Source organism: Budorcas taxicolor, chromosome 16 (genome assembly GCF_023091745.1).
Source record: "Budorcas taxicolor isolate Tak-1 chromosome 16, Takin1.1, whole genome shotgun sequence".
Classification (NCBI taxonomy): domain Eukaryota; kingdom Metazoa; phylum Chordata; class Mammalia; order Artiodactyla; family Bovidae; genus Budorcas; species Budorcas taxicolor.
This window is the reverse complement of record NC_068925.1, coordinates 3380124-3401144: the sequence shown is the minus strand read 5'-3', so window position 1 is coordinate 3401144 and position 21021 is coordinate 3380124. Positions and strand designations below refer to the sequence as shown.

At 40.7% G+C, this 21021-nt stretch overlaps 1 protein-coding gene across 2 annotated transcripts in view; it reads right to left on the bottom strand.

Annotated features, from left to right (window-relative positions):
* Positions 1 to 8322: 8322 nt before the first annotated feature.
* Positions 8323 to 21021, bottom strand: part of ZC3H11A (zinc finger CCCH-type containing 11A) — a 43872-nt gene continuing 31173 nt past the window's right edge. For both annotated transcript variants that reach the window (XM_052653954.1, XM_052653955.1), the window contains 6 exons: positions 14679 to 15182; positions 13800 to 13879; positions 11919 to 12249; positions 11242 to 11408; positions 10746 to 10813; positions 8323 to 10300 (listed from right to left, as the gene is read on the bottom strand). In XM_052653954.1, the coding sequence (XP_052509914.1) occupies positions 10042 to 10300; positions 10746 to 10813; positions 11242 to 11408; positions 11919 to 12249; positions 13800 to 13879; positions 14679 to 15182 (1409 nt within the window). In that variant the 3' untranslated portion in view covers positions 8323 to 10041. The remainder of the gene's footprint in view (positions 10301 to 10745; positions 10814 to 11241; positions 11409 to 11918; positions 12250 to 13799; positions 13880 to 14678; positions 15183 to 21021) is intronic.

Genomic DNA, 21021 nt, shown 5'->3' with positions numbered 1-21021 from the left:
AGAGAATCCCAGGGATGGGGGAGCCTGGTGCGCTGCCGTCTATGGGGTTGCACAGAATCAGACACGACTGAAGCGACTTAGCAGCAGCAGACACACTTCTGCAAGTAGCAGAATCGTAACTTGTTTAACTGAGATTGTTACCAAACCAAACTTGGGTCTGCTCCGAGGAGGAGCAGTAAAGCCAAGCTGTTGACACTGGTTCGTGGTGAAGGACAGCCAGGGGAAACAGGCAGCTCACCGTCAAAAGACTCAAACACCCTGGTGACTTTTAGGAGAGGATTTTTAAAGACAAAGTAAGGGAGAAGGTTGAGGATACGTGATCAGCTCATGCACAGTTCTCTCACTGGGTGGTTAGGTAACCAGCTGAGGTCACAGGGGTCAGTGTTAAAGATCCTCAGGCCCCAGGCAGTCTGAAGGCTATGTGTTCATGGTCACGAGGTAGTTCGCGTTTTCTCCCTGGTTTTAGTACCTGCAAAACAACTCAAAGTTATGGCTCAGGATATTATCTGTAGCCCTTGATTCTGTTTCATGGCTAAACTCATTATTTTGTCTTGTTTGACTGTTTTCCTTTGTTTCTGCATTTTCTCACTTCTCTAATTAAATTTACTCTTAGAAACTCAGGAAAGGCCTAGGAGGTTAAAGGTTTTCTATAAATAAGAGGAAAGGGATACAAAGGGGTCTGTCATCTGGAAGGCCCCACAGAGTCCTGGCTCAGTTTTAAGATCTGTTTAAAGAGGATAATATTAATAACAACCTCATAAAAATGTGAGATCAAAGGACATGAAAGTAATTTTTTAAAAGGACGTAGAAAACACATGGAAAAGTTGAGATTGGCTGAATTTGAAGACAGTGTGAATAGAACACACCAGTATACCTGTCTGATCTCAGATGCAGAAATGCTTAGCTACTTGTTTTTACATTTTCCTATTTCTGAAGGCACGATTTCTAACTTTTAAGGATTGATCTTTACAACCAGTCAGTTGACTCATATAACTCATGAGAAGAGATTTACTTTTCCTTAATGATTTTGCCATTTTCCATTTAAATCTTTGATCTATCTAGAATTTATACCAGTATATCTTAGAACTGATACAACTTTAAAGTTTCTAGGTGGCTACCCACTTGTCCATCACTATTACAAAAAAATAAAATAACCCTTTGTTCCTCATTTAATTTTAAATGCCACATTTATAGTATATCAAGTGTGTGTGTGTGTGTGTAGGTATGTGTTTTTATGTATAGAATTTATATTTTGTTCAGTTGATCTTAGTATTTATTTAGACTAGTATCACTGTTATTTTTATTTGGCAGGACAAAAAGTTCATAGAATTTTCCTAGTTATTTTTGTTTTTCCTTAAATCTTTAGAATGCTGCTGCTGCTGCTAAGTCGCTTCAGTCGTGTCTGACTCTGTGCGACCCCAGAGACGGCAGCCCACCAGGCTCCCCTGTCCCTGGGATTCTCCAGGCAAGAACACTGGAGTGGGTTGCGATTTCCTTCTCCAGTGCATGAAAGTGAAACGTGAAAGTGAAGATGCTCAGTCGTGTCTGACTCCTAGCGACCCCATGGACTGCAGCCTACCAGGCTCCTCCGTCCATGGGATTTTCCAGGCAAGAGTACTGGAGTGGGGTGCCATTGCCTTCTCCAATAGCCACCGTGTACTTAGATTTAAAAAAATTAATTCTAAGTTGTTCTAGGTTTAATGTAATCACAGTAAAAATACCAACAGTACTTTTAAAAATTAGGAAAGTTAAGTCCTGTTGGTATTTTTACTGTGATTACATTAAACCTAGTACAACTTAGAATAAATTTTTTTAAATCTAAGTACACGGTGGCTATTTGTTCAAATTTTGATTTTTTGAGAAATTTTTAGTTTTGTTTCCCTGGAATCTGCCTGCAATGCAGGAGATTCAGATGCAATCCCTGGGTGGGGAAGATTCCCTGGAGGAGGAAATGGCAACCCACTCCAGTATTCTTGCCTGGAAAATCCCATGGACAGAGGCACTAGCGGGCTAGTCCATGGGGTCGCAGAGAGTTGGATATGACTGAGTACACAGGCGTTAGTTTTCTTTAGTTTTAATTTCTTTGTAGTTCATCTAGTTTAATCATAGATAGTTCATCTCTCTTGTTCTGAAAATGTGTATTTTACTCATTTGTATGCGCTAGTTGGTTTTGAAGAGAGAAGTAATACATTCAATTATATAAAAATTATATAGTTTTCCATGAATAAAAACCCATCAAAATAAGCAAAATGAGAAGATCTGGGAAAAGTATGTTTATACTACATCAAACAAATGGGTAATTTTACTAATACATAAAAAAAATTACTGTGTAAGAAACATTACAAAGGTTAATGGCTTAAAACAGCCTTTATTTATTTATTTTTTTAATTTGTGACCTTAGTGGATCAAGCATTTGGAGAGGGCTCAGCTGGGTGATTTTTCTGCTTCGGAAGGTGTATCTAAGGCTGGCATGTGTATTTGGAAGGCTGGCCCCACCTGAATCAGCCTCCATGTCTGTGTGGCCTCAGGGCCTCACCACATGATCTCTCTGGCCATGAGGTGTGCTTTATTACGTGGGGGCTCAAGGCTCTAAGAAGCCAAGACTGAAGCTAATAGTACCCTGAAAGGCCAGGTCGAGAGCTAGTATAATGTTCACCCCCCAGGCCAGACTCAAGGGCTGGAAAAACAGAGTCCATCTCTCTCTCTCTCTTTTTTGGCTGTGCCAGTCTTAGCTGTGGCATGCAGGATCTAGTTCCCTGACCAGGGATTAAACCCAGGCCCCCTGCATTGGCAGCTGGGAGTCTTGGCCACTGGACCACCAGGGAAGTCCCTAAAGCCCACTTTAAAGAAGTGCGTTAAAGAATTGGCAGCCATTTCTAATCTGACACAAAGACCCAAAATAAAAATTGGCAATTTTAGCAAGGGAAATACAAATTTCTTCAAACATATGAAACCAGGTTCAACTTCACTCATTATAAGAGAAATGCCAACTAAACTACCAAGAAGTCGTTTTCCCGGACTAGGCTGGCAAAGATCAAAAAGTGGTGGTAATATAAATTATTAAGCTCCACTTCTAGATATTTAATCATACAAATAAATTTACATATGTGATGTAATCATTGCAGCATTGTTTAAAATACCAAGATGGGAAACAACCTAAATGTCTGTCAATAGGAATTAGCTCAATTATTGCATGTTCATAGAGTGTAATACTATTATGCAATTATAGTAAAAACTGAAGATCTTTGTGTCCTCATATGAAAAGGTATCTAATATACAGTAAGATAAAAAGTAAGCTATGGTGTATCTGAGGTTTACTTCAAAATAATTTAGCAGAGCCAGCAAAGCTGGATCTCAGATGGGGCAAGCCTAAGGAGCAAAATGTAAGTCATCACGCTTGCCTGTGCAAGTACAGCTCTGAGAGTGAGTGCTCCCTTAAATTATGCCCACTTTGCTCACCCAACTCTCGCCCTAGTCCTGGGGGCCAGAACAGGGGGTGGATAGCTGGTATGGGTATAGGTGAAACAGGATTTGTCATCAATTTGTAATTCAGAATTTAAGACTGTTCATGATATAATAAAAATCAAGGTGATTATGTTTTATATATTAGAGAGAAATATTTTTGCTTATATGAACCTAAAATCTCTCTAGAATACCTGAGAAACAGAACTGGTTTTGGGGAGGCAGGGAGCTGGGGCAGGAGCAGGGAGGACTTTGGCTGTTTACTCTTATATACATTTTGAACTTTGAAACTTGTGAATGAATTTATCACTGGTTCAATGAACTTATCAGTGAAAAGTACTATGGCACATTTGTTTCCTTTTGTGTGTTCCAACTAGTTATGATGTTCTTGTAAAACCTGAGTTCTCAGGTATCTGCAAATCAACTGGCCCACAGAGACATATTGAAGAATATCCTTTCTCTCAGTTTAAAGTTCTTGCATCTCAACCAGAAGACTCACAGCTTGCTGAATGAAGCATGACAAAGAATGGGGTTGGGAAGAGATAGAGGCAGTCTAGCAAAGATCAATAGCCCCTGAAATGGGCCAAGAACTTTTTCGTTCATTCAGCAGTATTTATTGAATGCTTTCTATTATGACCTGAAGTGTGGCCCTCAAAATTCATGTATTGAAGCTATACCCAGTACCTCTAGAATGTGACTACTTAGAAATAGGCCCTTAAAGTGGAAAATCAGGTATATGAGGTCATATGGGTGGGCTTCCCTGGTGGCTCAGCTGTTAAAGAACTCAGCTACCAGTACAGGAGATTCAGGAGTTGTAGGTTTGAGCCCTGGATTGGGAAGATCTTTTAGGGAAGGAAATGGTAAACTGCTCCAGTATTCTTCCCTGGAAAATTCCATGGACAGATGAGCCATGGGGTTGCAAAGAGTCGGACATGACTGAGTGCATATGCACACAGCCATGGGTGGGCCCTAATCCAAGGTCACTACTGTCCCTCTACAGAGAGTAGAACAGACACGTGGGACTTCCCTGGTGGCCCAGGGGTTAAGAATCCACCTGCCACTGCAGGGGACTGGGGTCCGATCTCTGGGTTGGGAAGACTCCACATGTCATGGGGCAGCTAAGACCATGTGCCCAACTACTGAAGCCCATGAGCTCTAGAGCCAAACCTCTGCAGCAAGAGAAGCCACGGCAAGAAGCCCTCGTACAACTGGAGAGGCCCTGCTTGCTGAACCTAGCGAACACCCACACTCAGCACCAAGGACCCAGCACAGCCATAAATAAGCATAGATAAAAGCCACAGACCTGGGCATAGAGGGGAGACCATGCCTCATAACAGGACACAGTGAGAAGGGGGCCATCTGCAAGCCAGAGAGAAAGGTCTCAGAAGAAACCAAACTAGCCAACACCATGATGGTGGGATTCTAGCCTGCAGAACTGTGAGAAAATACCTGTCTGTTGTTTAAGCCACCCAGGCTGTGGCGTTCCTTCTCAGAGCCAGATTCGTAGTAGGTGCTGAGAACATATAGGTTAGTAAGCGCCTCTATCTGAAGCAGTGTATATTCTGCTGAGGAAGATGGACAGGCACTTTCAAAACAATGAAGGGTAAACAAAGTATGTGCCTAGAAGACAGGCATCAGACCCCATCTGGGAGAGGGAGAGCACGGTGTAGGGAGAGGAAATCTGCAAGTCGTGTAGTATGTAGGCGTCAGCAGAGAAACAGACGAGAAAAGAGATGGCATTAACAGAGGCAGTGAGATTAGTGTACAAGGGGTCAGCGGCCAGTAGTTTTGCATGTGTAGAGCATGAAGGTGAATGATGGAAGAGGCGAGTGCACCAGGGCCTTGCATGCTGTGCTCACAGGCTTGAGTTTAATTTTGGAGGGAAGGGGAAGGCACGTGAGGATTTTATGAGCAGAGTGACTCCAATTCACATTTAAAATACATCCTTTTTTTTTTTTTTTCAATAGCTTATTCTTTGGCCAAGAACAGCTGTCAGCAATCTGAGCAAGAATCAGACAGACTCTGAGACTACCAACGGGATGATCAGAGGTCATTAAAAATGAACATTAGTTGCTCAAAGTTTTGGCTTTGTTTACAGCTCAAGTCATCTCCTTTACTAAACTACACAAAACTCCAGATCTAATACCGCAAGGAGACCTCCTCTGGCCAGTCTGGAACTCACGGATTTCTCATCTTCCTCTCTATAGATGTTTTTCTGTGCTCGGTCACTTAGTGGTGTCTGACTCTGCATCCCTATGGGTTGTAGCCTGCCAGGCTCCTCTGTTCATCTAATTTTCCAGGCAAGAATACTGCCATTTCCTACTCCAGGGGATCTTCCTGAACCAGAGGTTGAACACACATCTTTTATATCTCCAGCATTGGCTGGTGGATTCTTCACCACGGTGCCACCTGGCAGCCATCTATAGATAGCATCATCCATTTAATACTTATACCCATTTCATTCCTGTTACTTTTTCCTTAGAAGTATTTCAAAGCTGGGGTTTGCTTCATAAATTCTCTGTCCCTAGCGGCCAGCAGTGTTTAATGACGGGAAGAATTTGTGTTCTAATTTGAGCCTCTTCAAGGGAGGGTAGTCCAAAATACTCCTGTGGCAGTTATGCCAATGTATTTCTTTCACATTTCCTCAGTTTTTCTAAACTTGACCATCTTCCTTGACCTCTCAAGCCAAATAAGTGAACTCATTAACAAATAAGCCTACCAAGGAAGGGATCCCTCTATTTAACTTCTCTTTTCCCTTGAAACTTCTCTTCCTCCATCCAGTGCCCTATCTCAGTCATTTGTCTAGTCAGCAACCTCGATTTTTCTTTGGCCATGGCATGCAGAATCTGTTTCCTGACCAGGGATCAAAACCTGGGCCTGCTGCAGTGGAAGCGCGTAGTAAATTTAGGAAGCAAACCCCAGCTTTGAAACGCTTTTAAGGAAAAAGGAACAGGAGTGAAATGGGTGTAAGCATTAAATGGATGATGCTGTCTACAGATGGTTCCCAGGAGCTGCGTGTAGTCTCAACCTCTGGACCACCAGGCAAGTCCTACAATAATCTTTTACTGGAGCGTTTTTCCACAGAGCATTTTTCCACCTCTGCATTCTCAATGTTGGGTGAGTTTACCCTTCATCTTAACAGACCGTTGTCTTCCTATCTGAAGACAAATCAGTCACAGAATCTAGAACAAAAAGCCAGGAACAGGCATTACTGAGTTTTAACCCACTTTTTGCTCACTCCCACTGACTCCAATGCAGCAACACCTTCCCAGTCATATCCAACCAAACTTTACTAATGGGCCCACTTGGTGATTCCTATTTTTAAAAATACATTTTTTTTTTTTTTAACCTGAAAAGAATGGAGCCACCTTGGGCTTTTGCCTATTGGGGTAAAAACATAAATTCTTAATTGCTGTTATTTGGGGGCCTTTTTATACTCTGACCCTTTTATTGTAAAATGTTAAGAAAATATTAAGTATTTTTGCATTGATGCCTGTAGCTTTATTTCAAAAATTCAATGAGTTTAGAGAATTATTAACACAGTCAGATGTATAACCTATGGATACTTCCATATATTTATTCAGCAGCTTTCAAAGATCTGATTTAAGCAAGTTCTTGAAAGGTTCAACAAATCAAACCCAACTGCACATAAAAATATACTTATTGTTAGATCTGAAAATACCTGACACTACAGTGGGGATAAAAAGCAGTAATCTTTCAATGCAATATAGGATTAGTGTCGAAATAGATATGTGAATTCACAGGCACATAAGAAGTACTTAGTACCTCTCAGTACATGTCAGCTAAAGTGGTGTAACATGGCAACTGAAGACCACACAGTTCCTCTTGGTTCTTGACAAAGCAAATATTTTAAAGAATTGCAGAAATAGTCTGGCAAAATGAAGCCACAATTTTAGAAAAGGATCGTAGAACTTTGATCAGTATGGAGAATAAGCTTTATTTCTGAAACTGTGTCTAAACACTGACCACAGGCTGGCCATGAGGAGCATAAACCATGTTCTGGCCACGAGAGAGGGCCCCTGGGATTGGAGGTCAGGGCCAGAGCTTCGAGGGGCCCTTTACTGACACACACAAAGAAGCTGCCAATTAGTGTGGAATCTCTGGCTATCGCCAAATTGTACGTTTGGACCTTTTCCCTGTTAAAACTGAAAACCATCATCACTCAAAACTGAATATGCAATCTTTTGCTTTCTGTGACAAGTTGATTCAACTTGTTGGGGACGACTTTTAGAGTATGTGGAAAAATTTATGTTGTGTGTGTGCTCAGTCATGTCTCTGCAACCCCACGGACGCTGGCCCAGCAGGCTCCTCTGTCCATTCAATTTTCCAGGCAAAGCACTGGAGCAGGTTGCGATTTCCTACTCCACGAGATCTTCCCAACCCAGGCACTGACTGGCAGGCAGATTCTTTACCACTGCGCCATCTGGGAAGGCCTATATTCTTTGGTGGTTAACAAATTTATGTGTATTTCCATAACAAAAAACTGGACTTCCCTGAACTAAAAAATTCATATATGCTTTCATGCTTGAAAATTCTAAATTGTTGAAGCCATCTAAGATCGCTTCTAAACCCTCTCTTCTTTAAAAGAATTAATGACATTAGTTGAGTTAGAATAATAATGGGTAAGCATCATTGTCAGAAAAAAATCTTCACATGTGGGGAAGTTTGGCACCATGTCCTTGTAAAAGGTTTCTAAAGACAAATAGAATCTGTGAAATTGGATCACATACACAAAGGTTCAACAACATTCTAATTGGGCCTCTATTGAGGCAGATCTCAGCCTGAAGTGATGCACGACTACTTAACTCACAACATCAAGACGTTCCTACACCAGTTTTATTTAAAACACAAATAAGCATGTATCTTGCTGTAATGGCAAACTGTTCAAATAATGGTGAACATGAATCACTGACTAACACAAGGCTTTAAATATGAAACAAAAATTTTTTTTAAAAGCAAAAGAATAAAGGTTATATACAAAAGGGACCTGGAATCTACAAGCCGATTCCAAGAACGAAATGAGTAGAAAATCTGTGGTGAAACCAGAACATTTCACCCCTGCTTTGGAGAAGGGCTATTAGACAACACTCAGTCAGCTGAAGATGGACTGGTAGGTTTAAGTATCTATACATAAATTTCAAGTCATTTTTGCTTGTGTAGAATCATCCAGATCTTCCCAAGACTGAATTGGGCAGTCCTGTGGCTTTCTTCCTTTTCATATTCCCAACAAGGCTACACGAGGTTCAACTCTTGATGAGCCGCTTACAACAGCAGTTCCTTAGGAGCCAACATGACAGGTGGGTCAGATTTCCTTTTGAGAAACAAAACTGGCCACCTACAGCAAAGTATCAAAACGGGCACGTCCTTTCCTCTTCCTTTTGATTATGTATGTACAATATGTCTCCTTTCAAGACTATTATCCCCATCGTACTTGTTCCTTCACAAGTCTAAACCTTGAGGTGATATGAAGGAGATGAACATCAAGAAAAGAAAATTCAATTCAGAAATGAAGAAAACCGGAAGGCATACAATACACCCCCAGAGCATCTCGGTAACTCCTGCTACAGTACAATTCCGGGTACTGCTGTAGTCCATGGATAAATAATGGCAGCTTGAGTGAGCTCGTTCTTCCCCCTCAGGTGGGTAAAGGGCACCAAATAAATACTGGGCAAGAGAAGTTTGCAAGGAGAATCAGAAATGAAAAAAACTAACCAATTTTTATCCCTGTGATAATACACCACCAGTACGGAAGCAAGTACTATAGAAGAGAAGGGACGACTTTCTTGCTAAAAAATAAATTCCTGTAATCATTACGTCACCATCTCTTTTTAAGAATCCAGGGAATCCCAGAAATAGAAAATTAGTTTCAGAGGACCCCTGAGGCACTTTAAAGCCTTAAAAAATTACAGTAATAATAAATTAGCTATTGCCTTTCAGAGGCTTACAGAGCAGAAGCATGAAAATCAGGTCCAAAAAGTTATGTCCAAATTACAGGTTTCCTGAGCTGCTCAGCTGTTTCTAAAAGCTTAGTTGAATTCTCCAAATACCTTTAAAAAGACATACAATTTAACACAGACTGAGTGGATATTTTTTTTAGCGGTGGCATGAAATTTGGTCCTTAATGGTAGCAGCTGTCTTCACCCTTTTCGAACTCAGGTTAACAATAGGTACATTAAGACAATACATAAAAGAAATTATACAATAAAGGGAAAAAAGGTAAAAACTGACAAACACCTCAAGGAGTCACTAAGTTTTCTTGCACCCTTTCACTTAGGTCTCCCGCTCAGTCTTTTTGTGGAGAGGGGGGTAAGACAGAACTTTTTTCTCAAAGATGCTGAACAATGGCATCAAACGGACAAAATGATTACCAAGGGATTTAAAAATCTGACCCCAAGGAATCCAGGACTTGTGGATAACTCAGACGTACACTTCTGATTTGGGGCAAATTCTAGACTAAAGAAATCATCGTTTTGGATAAATGTTATAATAGATGAAACTAAGTCCAGTTTTTTGGTGAGTTTTTTTGTTTGTTTTGCTTTAAATGTTCCACTACCACCTTCAGCTATCAATCATTTCTGATAGCTCAAGCAGAAGGTCATCTTCATCCTTCCCAGGATCCAGGTCAATCTCAGCTTCTAATTTGCCTCCTGAAATCTCCCATATTAGTTTCTCAAAATCATCCTCCATAGAAAGCGGGGGCTTTCCTGTTGAGGCAGAGCTGAGTCGGCGAGTTTTTGTGGCCATCTGGGATGAGGAAGGGCCAGATACTTCCGGTGGGGGAGGCTCCGAAGAGGACTGGGCTGGAGGCAGTACAAAACTGTAAGAAAAAACCCAAAAGGTTATTAGATAACTGCCCTTTGTCAACGGTTGGCAGGTCGGATCACCTGGTCCTGTCAATGGTTGGCAGGTCGGATCACCTGGTCCCAGGTACACAAAGAATTTTAGTGAAGAGTTGTTTTTGAGAAAACACATAAAGAACTGTTTTACTGATTTGGGATAAACCAGTTTCATCCTTTACAGGAGAATTCAGATAGGTGTTTAAAAACATTTTTTAATAACACAGGCAAAATACAAACAATAGCATCAAAAGAGAACAGCAACCCTGAATATCAGGGTTTTTTGCAGTTAATTTGAAGTTTAACAGATTTATTTAGATGTAGCTAAATTGTAAATATTTCAAATTATCTAGCAGTGTTATTCTTAGAAAACAAAAATGGTAACAGTGGTCTAAACTGTGGTTAAAAAGAACTGGAAGGCATTACCTGTCTCTAGGTTTTTCTGTCTCAGGCACAGTGACTGATTTGTCCTCAGAGAGAAGTGGGACAATAGCCTACAAAAGTGAGAGTAAGGTAACTCAGTGGCAAAGTCAGACTTTTAAATTTGAGCAGATTCACTTTTTTTGCTGCCTTCTTAGAATCACGGGGTTGCGAAGTGTCAGACACGACAGAGCGACTTTCACTTTTTTTCACTAGAATCACAGCTACCATTCTTTAAGACTAGGAATCCAAGAATCAATCTAAGAATCAATAATCCAAAGATAGAATGTACAAATAAGCAAAACATTATAATTAGGCTTAAAAAACACCCCAAAGAACCCTGCCTAAGCTGCAAATATAAAATATAGTAAGTACCTAAACAACTAAAAAAAATACTTAGGAAGTGACAGAAGATACTACACATGATAAAGAGAGCTAAAAAAGAATCTTCCTCGCTTTCTTATCACACAGACTAAAGCGCCCGAGCTGATCTACTTCTTACCACAGCTGCTTTTTTGGATGGGCTTTCCAGCAGGACACTGCTGGAGTTGAGCGGCTTCACAGCTGCAATGACAGCAGGGTGGCCCTCCACCGCCTTACGTTTTGGGGCCAATTTGGGTGATGAGACAACTTTAACCACAGATGGCTTCACATTCACTTTAGGTTTAGCTACAAGACAGAAAACATCTGATTAGAAGCTAAAATAATCCCCTTTTAACATGGAGAATAAAATTTGGAATATCAAAATTCCTTCTCAGCAACAGTAGTATCACAAATAAACACCAACCGAACAAGAAAACCAGATTAAAGCCGGCCCATCAGCAACATGTGCTGCACACAGCCACACACACGCGCGCGTATTAATCTCACGAAACAATTCACGCCAATGGCTTTCGAATCTGCTGCTCGCTCTTCATTTCCCCACTGTTTCTCTCCTTTAAAACCAGAGGGAAAATGCACCATGGAAAGTTTTAGACGAAGCTTTATAAAGGTCAATTTTAAATTGTAAGAAAGGAACTCATCTGCTCTTTTTGTCTTTTGAAAAACAGAAATATCACTATCCACCTGTGTGACCAGTAAACAAAGGCAAATGAAATTCAACCCAATTATTGCCAGGCAGTCACTGAAACTCAGTAACTTTGAAATTCTAAAGAAAGATGCACTAGTAAAAACACTCACCTTTACTTCGTTTTTCCAAGGGCTGCGTTGCACATTTCACATTCAATATTGAGTCCCCAATCCCTGAGGTTTCTACCTTTGCCTTCTGGGATGACTTTGAAGGAAGCCGCTTAGTCAGGTGCCGTGTGATGCCTAGCATGGTGGTGAGCACTGGTTTCTCAGCTAACTCGGTACTGTAAGAGAGTAAATCTCCCCGAAGGGGTGTCAAAACTGATTTTTCCTTCTGTGGGGTTCCTTTCTCTGGCAGTTTCGGCACATACTTTTCTCTCATTGTCTTACATCTCTTGTCTTGAATTTTAGTGATGCCAACTGTTGTGGTCTCATCTGAAGCCTATGGATAAATTTAAATGACAGAATTAAAAATCCAGTACCTCTAACAATCTGTATGATAATTATATTTATAAGTTAACAGGCTAACATCTAAGTCAAGCAGTGACTAGATATGATCCAGAATACAAGAGCTTTTGCTCTTTATTTTATATTAAACAGAAGTGGAAGTGAAAGTGCTAGTGGCTCAGTCATGTCCTACTCTTCGCGAGCCCATGGACTGCACTGTCCATGGGACTCTCCAGAAGATCGGAGTAGTCATCTCCGTCTCCAGGGGTCTTCCCGACCCAGGGACTGCACCCAGGTCTCCCACACTGCAGGTGGATTCTTTACTGTCTCAGCCACCAAGGAAGTCCTCTATTAAATAGAAAACTCAAGGTAAAAGACTGAAGACGTGTGGAACAATAAAAACCCAAATTCCATAGGTAGACAATCCTGACCGTAAGTCTAATACAAAATGTTTTCTAATCAGACACTTGCACAAAGATTCTGTAAAAAGATGTTCACCATCTTAATTGTGTAAAACAATCTAGTTCAGAAACAGACTATATTTGTGTAACAGGACACTAAATGACCAGTAAAATCTATCATCTGAAAGAATTATTAATATGGTAAAGTAGGCTGCAAAATGATACACAGTAGAGTTCTCAATTATGTTCTAAATATGAGTTAAACATTAAACACATTCACATACATAAATATATAAAGAAAAGGCTTGAGGGTCTTCCCTGGTTGTCCAATGGTTGAGAAGAATCTGCCTTCCATTGTGGAGGACGTGGGTTCAATCCCCGGTTGGGGAAGGAGTCCACGTGCGGCGGGGGGGGGGGGGGTAGGCACCAAGTCTGAGCACCACAGCTGCTGAAACTCCCGAGCCCCAGTGCCCAGGCACCACAGCTGTTGAAGCCCCCGAGCCCCGGGGCCCGCGCACCACAGCTGTTGAAGCCCCCGAGCCCCAGGGCCCAGGCACCACAGCTGCTGAAGCCCACTCAGTGCAGCGCAAAGCCTGCACGCCAGAATGAAGGCCTGCACGCCACAACTAACACCAGAGGCAGCCAAGCAGATGAGTATTTTTCTAATAAAGGAAAAGGCCTGAAAGATATGCATAAAGAAACTAACTGTGGCAACATCTGGACTGTAGAATTAAGGAGTTGCTCCTTCTTAGAACAGAAAACCCCTAATTTTACAAATGAGTAGCATTACTCTGACAGGCAGGGGAAAAACTTACTTTAAAAAATATTAATGGCCAATTAAAAACAGTTTCCAGTATTCTTGCCTGGAAAATCCCATGGATGGAGAAGCCTGGTGGGCTACAGTCTGTGGGGTTGCAGAGTGGAATATGACTGAGCAACTAACACTTTTCAAAAACACCTTAAAAGGGCATTAAATATTGATACACATAAAAGCACAGAAAACTCTGAAGGAAAATTACAAGCACAGTGAAAGACTGTTTACCTATCAGTGAAGTATTAAACAGAAACTTAAAAGAACACTTATCATTCATCTAACCTTTGGCTGCCATGGATAAACCTATAAAATCTATCTAAATAAACCCACCTTTTTAGCTTCTGTTCTAGAAACACTGCTCTGAGAAGCAACATCACTTTCTTCTTGAAGTTTCTTCTCTTCTTTTATACCTAGATTCACATTAAACGCACCATTAATAATTTCATTCATGCTGCAACTTAATAACTTAAATGAAACTTTTCTTCAAAAAAGTAACGAGGACTTCTCTGGTACCCTCTTAATGAGGCAGTTAAGAATTCGCCTGCCACCCGGGTTCAACCTGATCTGGGGAAGATCCCACATACGTTGCAACAACTAAGCTCTTATGGTAACTACTGAGCCTGAATGCCACAACCACTGAAGTCTGAGTGCCCTAGAGCCTGTGTTCTGCAACAAGAGAAGCCCCACAGGCAGCAGCACGCACACCACACCTAGCGGAGCCCCTGCTAACCGCAACTAAAGAAAGCTTGCATGCAGCAATGAAGACCCAGCACAGCTAAAAAAAAAAAAAATCAATTAAAAAAAAAATTTTTTTTTAAAGAATAAAGATATGCCAAATAAAACTGTAGACAAAATTTTAGTTCTCATACAGATTCAAAATGCACATTAAGACATCAAAGCTCTATATAACACTGCTATAAAGAAACAGCTTCACTTTGTGTGTGTGTGTGTTGTGGGGAGAGGGGAGCGGGGTGCTATGTGGCTTGCAGGACCTTACTTCCCCAACCAGGGATGGAACCCGTGTCTCCTTACAGTGGAAGTACAGAACCCTAACCACTGGACCAGTGTAATTTCTTTTAATCCAGTAGTTTTCAAAGTTATCTGAGTAAAGAAGAAGTTCTCACAGAAATCCTATGAATACTGTGTGGAATACTGCCATCTGAAATACTATCTGGGGAAAAGGTACTACAGATCAAGCTCTTTTGTCACCTGCTTTCTTAGTGATCCGGAGAAGCCGCTTCGCCGCTGGCACGGCCTCAGGCTGAGGCTGGGCGCCGGTGCCGCTCTCAGAGCTCTGCTGCACCCGGAGAGCCTTCTCCAGCTTAATTTCTTCCAGCGTCTTGATATGCACTTCCTGCATAGACTTTGCTCTACCTACAGGTTCCTCTGATTGTCCTCTGCTGGCTACAGTGGGTGGCAAAATCACTGTTTTTTTAATTTCATTGTCAGTCTTTAGCTTGACACAGCTCATGTCCTTTTTGCCCTTTTGTCTCTCTGCTTCCTGCTGCCGGTGCTTCTTTTCAGCCAAGACCTCGGAGAATGTTTTGATTCGGATGGTGGAGGAGGTTCTTGCTCCTGATGTAGAATCATCAACTTTTGAAGGTCCTTCTGTCTTGAGTTTAGTTTGCAATTCTCCACGTTTCTGACTGGCTCTTTCCAGAAGAATTTCTTCTAATGTCTTCACATGAATCTCACCAACTTTAGTAACTTTCTCTGTTTTCATGGGGGAAAAACAAACCACTGTATTTGCAGTTCATCTCTTAACAACTTATGATCTCTATATTCTTGGATCAGGACAGAGTCCAATAAGAGTCATATAATTTAGGCAAGAAATTAAAATGAACAAAAGCACATTAGTTTCAACCTCAATTTTAGAGAGTGGTCCTCAAGGAAAACATGTAGGAGGCAAAAATGACTGATCTGGATTTCTACTCAGAAGTTTATTCTTGAGGATTCTGAAAGCCTTTTACTAGCTGGAGAAGGCTGTCATTATAAATCTTACTAAAAAGAATAAATTAGTTCTTCCATTCATGGATAGATACAAACATCTGCCAGATACGACAACAGAAATATAAAGGTAAGCAAAATGCAAACTGCCCACACATATAGTCTGCAGTCTAACAAACGAATAATTAAGCAACAACTAAGTGTGCTAATAATAACAGCTTTGATAAAAGAAGTACAGTTGATCTTTGAACAATGCAGGGATTGGGGTGGGATTATCTGGGCACCGAATCCTGTGCAGTTGAAAACCCCCATATAAAACTGTACAACTGGGCTCTGCATGCATGGTTCTGTATCTGTGGATTCAACCAGCCGCCACAGATCGGGTAGTACTGTAGTAAGTACTTAACAGAAAAAAAAAAAGACTGCACATAAGAGGACTCACACCGTTCAAACACATGTGGCTGAAGGCAACTATATAATGCTATGTAGAAGTATGCAGCAAGGACATCTGCTGCTGCTGCTGCTGCTAAGTCGCTTCAGTCGTGTCCGACTCTGTGCGACCCCACAGACGGAAGCCCACCAGGCTCTTCCATCCATGGGAGTTTCCAGGCAAGAGTACTGGAGTGGGGTGCCATCGCCTTCTCCAGCAAGAACATCTAGAGTTTGGTTAAGGGAAGCTTTTCGGAATAAGTGATATTTAAGTGATATGTAAAGAATGAAAAGGAGGTAAAAACAGGTTAAGACAGAAGAAAAATGAAAAAGGCCCAGAGACTGGCATGCCACTGAAGAGTTATTTTTCAAAATACATTAATCATTCTTTATGTGTTTAAACTAAAAAGCAAATTTCATATTTGGCAGGGGTTAAAGAAAGAAATAATGAAGTAATGTGAGAAAAATAAGAATATGGAGATTACACACACACATATTTAATCTCTAAGTAACACCTTTTAATGAAACAACGAAACAAAAAATATCTTTTACAACCTTAAACATACCACGTTCTGTCTCATCTTTTGAATCTTCGAAAATGCTGTCCCTTTTACATGGAACAGTCCCTACTGGTCACACTTCTCCTGCTGCCTAGTTAGTGAGCTCAGCTTAGAACCTGACACCCTCTAATCTAGTTTCTCTGATCACAGTACTGATCACAAAGTACAGTAACTGCTTCTGTTTCCACGTCATGAAAACAGCGACTATATTTGTTTCAGTATAGAACCTATTACAGGGCAAGCACTCACTCAGTGATATTTCTTAGGTTTTTTAAATAAAAATTCTTCAAGATGGTAGTCTCATCTCAAAATTGTCACTTTAAGAAAGTACATGAACAATGACACAGAGACCCCATTTCTCTACCCTACAAAACTTCATCAAAACAACAAAGACAAAGAATAAACCCACAATAGCCATGGAAAACAAGGATGCCAGTGGCAGAACATAAGTCTTGAGAAATCTGAGACAGAAAGACGTCTGAAATTGCAGAAACAGAAGAACAGATACAAGCATAGGAGTGAGATCTGTTCTTTCTCAAAGAGACAAAAAAATCTGCCAAAGCAGTATGAAAACTAACAATGGTAGAAATGAAGGACGATTTACAGAACGGTTGGGTCAGTGAAGACCTTCTCTAAACAGAGAAGACTCTGTAGGGAAAGGAAGCACATTACAACGATGTTGGGTGGAAGAGAAGTAAAACATGGACATTTCAGGCTTTCCCAAATGCCAAGCAAAAAAAGGAGACACGAGGGAGAAAACGAAAAGCAAAGCTAGAAAACAGTTAGTTGCACTCTGAAAGTAAACCAAGGCTTTTTCATTGCAGCAATTATATGAGCCCTCAGCCTTCCAGCCTATAACCAACATAAGACACCACTTGGTATACCCTCTCTCCCTAAGACAGAGGTCTCCCAGCCAGGAAAACGGAACACTGGGGAAAAGACCTTTAGAATCACCGAAGAAACCTAGACCTAAGCTATGAAAAAGCCACATTAAAAATGAACCAAAATGAAGATAACCAATGAAGAAGACAAAATAACACATACACCCATTAAAAGAAAAGAGTCAAATTAGAAACCCCCATCAATAAAACAGAATAGATAGCTCAGAAATAAATCCACATACCTACAGTCAACTAATCTTTGAGAGAGGCAAGAATATACAATGGAGAAAATACAGTCTCTTCAGCAAGTGGTGCTGGGAAAGTTGGACGGCTGCTCACAAAGCAATGAAGTCAGAACACACTCACATACCACATACAAAGAAAAACTAAAAAGAAAAAGAAAAACTCAAAATGGCTTAAAGGCTTATTAATGTAAGACATGACACCATAAAACTCTTAGAAAAGAACACTGGCAAAACATTCTCTGACATAAAATTGTACCAGTTTTCCTAGGTTGGTCTCTCAAAACAAAAGAAATAAAAGCAAACAAAAACAAAACAACCAAACGGGACCTAACCAAACTTACAAGCATTCGTATAGCAAAGGAAACCATAAACAGAAAGACACCCTACAGCCCGAGAGAAAAATATGTGCAAATGACGCAGTCAGCAAGGGCTTAACTTCCAACACACACAATCAGCTCATACAACCCAATGATAAAAAACACACAACCCGATGGAAAGATGGGCAGAAGACCTAAACAGACATTTGTCCAAAGAAGATACACAGATGGCCGACCAACAGGCACATGAAAAGATGCTCAACATAAACAATTATTAGAGAAATGCAAATCGAAACTATAGTAAGGCACTACACCTCACACTGGTCAGAATGGCCATCATCAAAAAGCTGACAAATAACGAATGCTGGAGAGGGTGTGGAGAAAAGGGAACCCTCCCACACTGTTGGTGGGAATGTAAACTGCTGCAGCCACTATGGAAAACAGTATGGAGCTTCCTCAAAAAAACTACAAACAGAGTTGTCACATGATCCTGCAATCTCACTCCTGGGCATATATATGAAGAAAACTGAATTCAAAAATGTTAAGGCACCTCAACATTCATTGCAGCACTACTTACAATAGCCAAGACATGGAAGCAACTTAAATGTCCACTGACAGATGAATGGATAGAGATGTGACAGCTACAATGACTCCCACTCAGTCACAAAAAAGGGTGAAATCACGCCATTTCCAGCAACATGGATGGACCCATCACCCAGAAAGGGAAAGACAAATCCTAGGCACTGTTACTCATGTATATAACCTAAACTATGGCACAAATGAACTTATCCGCGTAACAGAAACAGACTCACGGACACAGAGAACAGACTTGCAGCTCTGCCAGGGTGGGGTGGGAGGGTGCAGGCGTGCGTAGGAGAGGAATGCATAGGAAGCCCAGGATTAGGAGATGCAAACTATCACACATAGAATGGATAAATAACAAAGTGCTTCCTACCATGTAGCACAGGAAACTGTATTCAATACGCTCTGATAAACCACATGGAAAAGAATATGAAAAAGGATACGAATACATGTGTTACTAACTCACTCTGCTGTATAGCAGAAATTAATGCACCACTGTAAATCGAGTATACTTCAACAAATTAAAAAAAACCCTCAGAACTGCCAGATATCAAGCTATGGGAAAGGACAAATCAGAACTAAGTAAGAAAAGTTCTTGAAAAATAAAAATCCAAGTGACAAAATAACCCTAACCAAACAACAACAACACTGCAAGGCCAGCAGAAAATCAGCCATCTAGAATAGGGTCAGCAAATAAATCTGGTCACGATCTGTGTCTCAGGAATAAAGCCTTACTGGAACACAGCCACACTCACTTGTTTATATGCTGCCAACAGCTTCCTTCACATCAGTGGCAGAGTAGTTGCGGCAAGAGACTGTGGGCCTCAGGCCTAAAATACTTACACCCAATCCCTCACAGAAAGGTACGTCAATTCTCAGTCCAGGAAGCAGCCAGGCAAAAGCATCAGAATGTGAGGCAAAAAGCAAAGGAACACAAAGCACGAAGGCAAGCTTAAGACATGTGGAGTATACGTCCGAAAGTTCCCACGTCTAGGAAGAACTTCATAAAGAGGAAACATGAAAGGGTGGGGAGGACGTCCTCAGACAAGTTAGAGGAATATTTTCTGCAATTAAAAAGTTAAGTCCTTAAAGATTCAAAACTCCCACTGAACACTAAGCATAATGAACAAAAAGATCCATGTTTAGATCTCTCATACCAAAGTTCCGCGTAAGAGGAAGAAACAGAAAACTCTTAAAGGAGGAAGAATCACAAGCTAGAATCAAGACTGCTGGGAGAAATATCAACAGCCTCAGAACTGCAGATGATACCACTCCACTAGCAGACAGTGACAAGGAACTGAAGATGAGGGTCAAAGAGCAGAGTGAGAAACCTGGCTTAAAACTCAACATTCAAAAAACTAAGGTCATGGCATCTGGTCCCATGACTTCACTGCAAATGTTAAGAGGAAAAACTGGAAATAGTGACAGATTTTATTTTCTTGGGCTCCAAAATCACTGTGAACGGTGACTACAGCCATGAAATTAAAGACGACGCTTGCTCCTTGGAAGGAAACCTATTACAAACATAGACAATGTATCACTTGGCTTACAAAGATCCGTATAGTCCAAGCTATGGTTTTTCCAGTACTCATGTATGGGTGTGAGAAATGGACCATAGAGAAGGCTGAGAGCCAAGGAACTGGTGTTTCAGAACTGTGGTGCTGGAGAACACTCTTTTGACAGTCCCTTGGACTGCAAGGAGATTAAATCAATTAAACCTAAAGGAAAGCAACTCTGAATATTCATTGGAAGGACTGATACTGAAGCTGAAGCTCCAATACTTTGGCCAACTGATGCGAAGAGTCGACTCAATAGATAAGATCCTGATGCTGGGAAAAACTGAAGGCAAAAGGAGACTGCGGCAGAGGTTGAGGCAGTTAAGACAGCATCACTGACTCTGTGGACAGGAATTTCAGCAAACTGCAGGAGATAGTGAAGGACTGGGAATCCTGGCATGCTGTAGTTTGTGGGATCACAAAGAGCTGGACATGACTTAGCAACAGAACGACAACAATAAAAATTAGAGCACAAGAGGAAAATTAAATGAAGAAAATTAAAATTACTTAAATTAAAAATGAAAATTACTTTTAAGTGATTTTTTATCAACACCCAGATAAAAACCAGTGTTAACACTTTGGTGTATTTTTCTTTCTAGGCATTTAGTTTTATTTTTATAAAACTGGAAATCATCTCATACATAAGGACATTTTCTGAGGAATATGTTTCTATAATAAGAAAATAAACTTTATTACCCACCTCTCACCAAAAAAGTTTATGTTGCTCTAAGTCAAAAGCACTATGTGTTCTTTCATAACCTTTCCTCATTCAAAACAGGGAGCTAAGCTTCCGATATCGCTATTGTTCAGAATATGACTTCTCATGACAGCAACTATTTTAACACCTAACTATCTTAATTCCTTTTTGTTGAATAGATTATTTCTAGTTTCCAGTTATTACTGCTATCATAAAAAAAAAAATCATGTTGCCATCTTTAACCACAAAAAGAGAATTCATACCAGTGAGAAAAATATTACTTAAAAGACAAACAAATCCATACACACAAAAAAAACCCCAGAACCTTCAACCTAAGT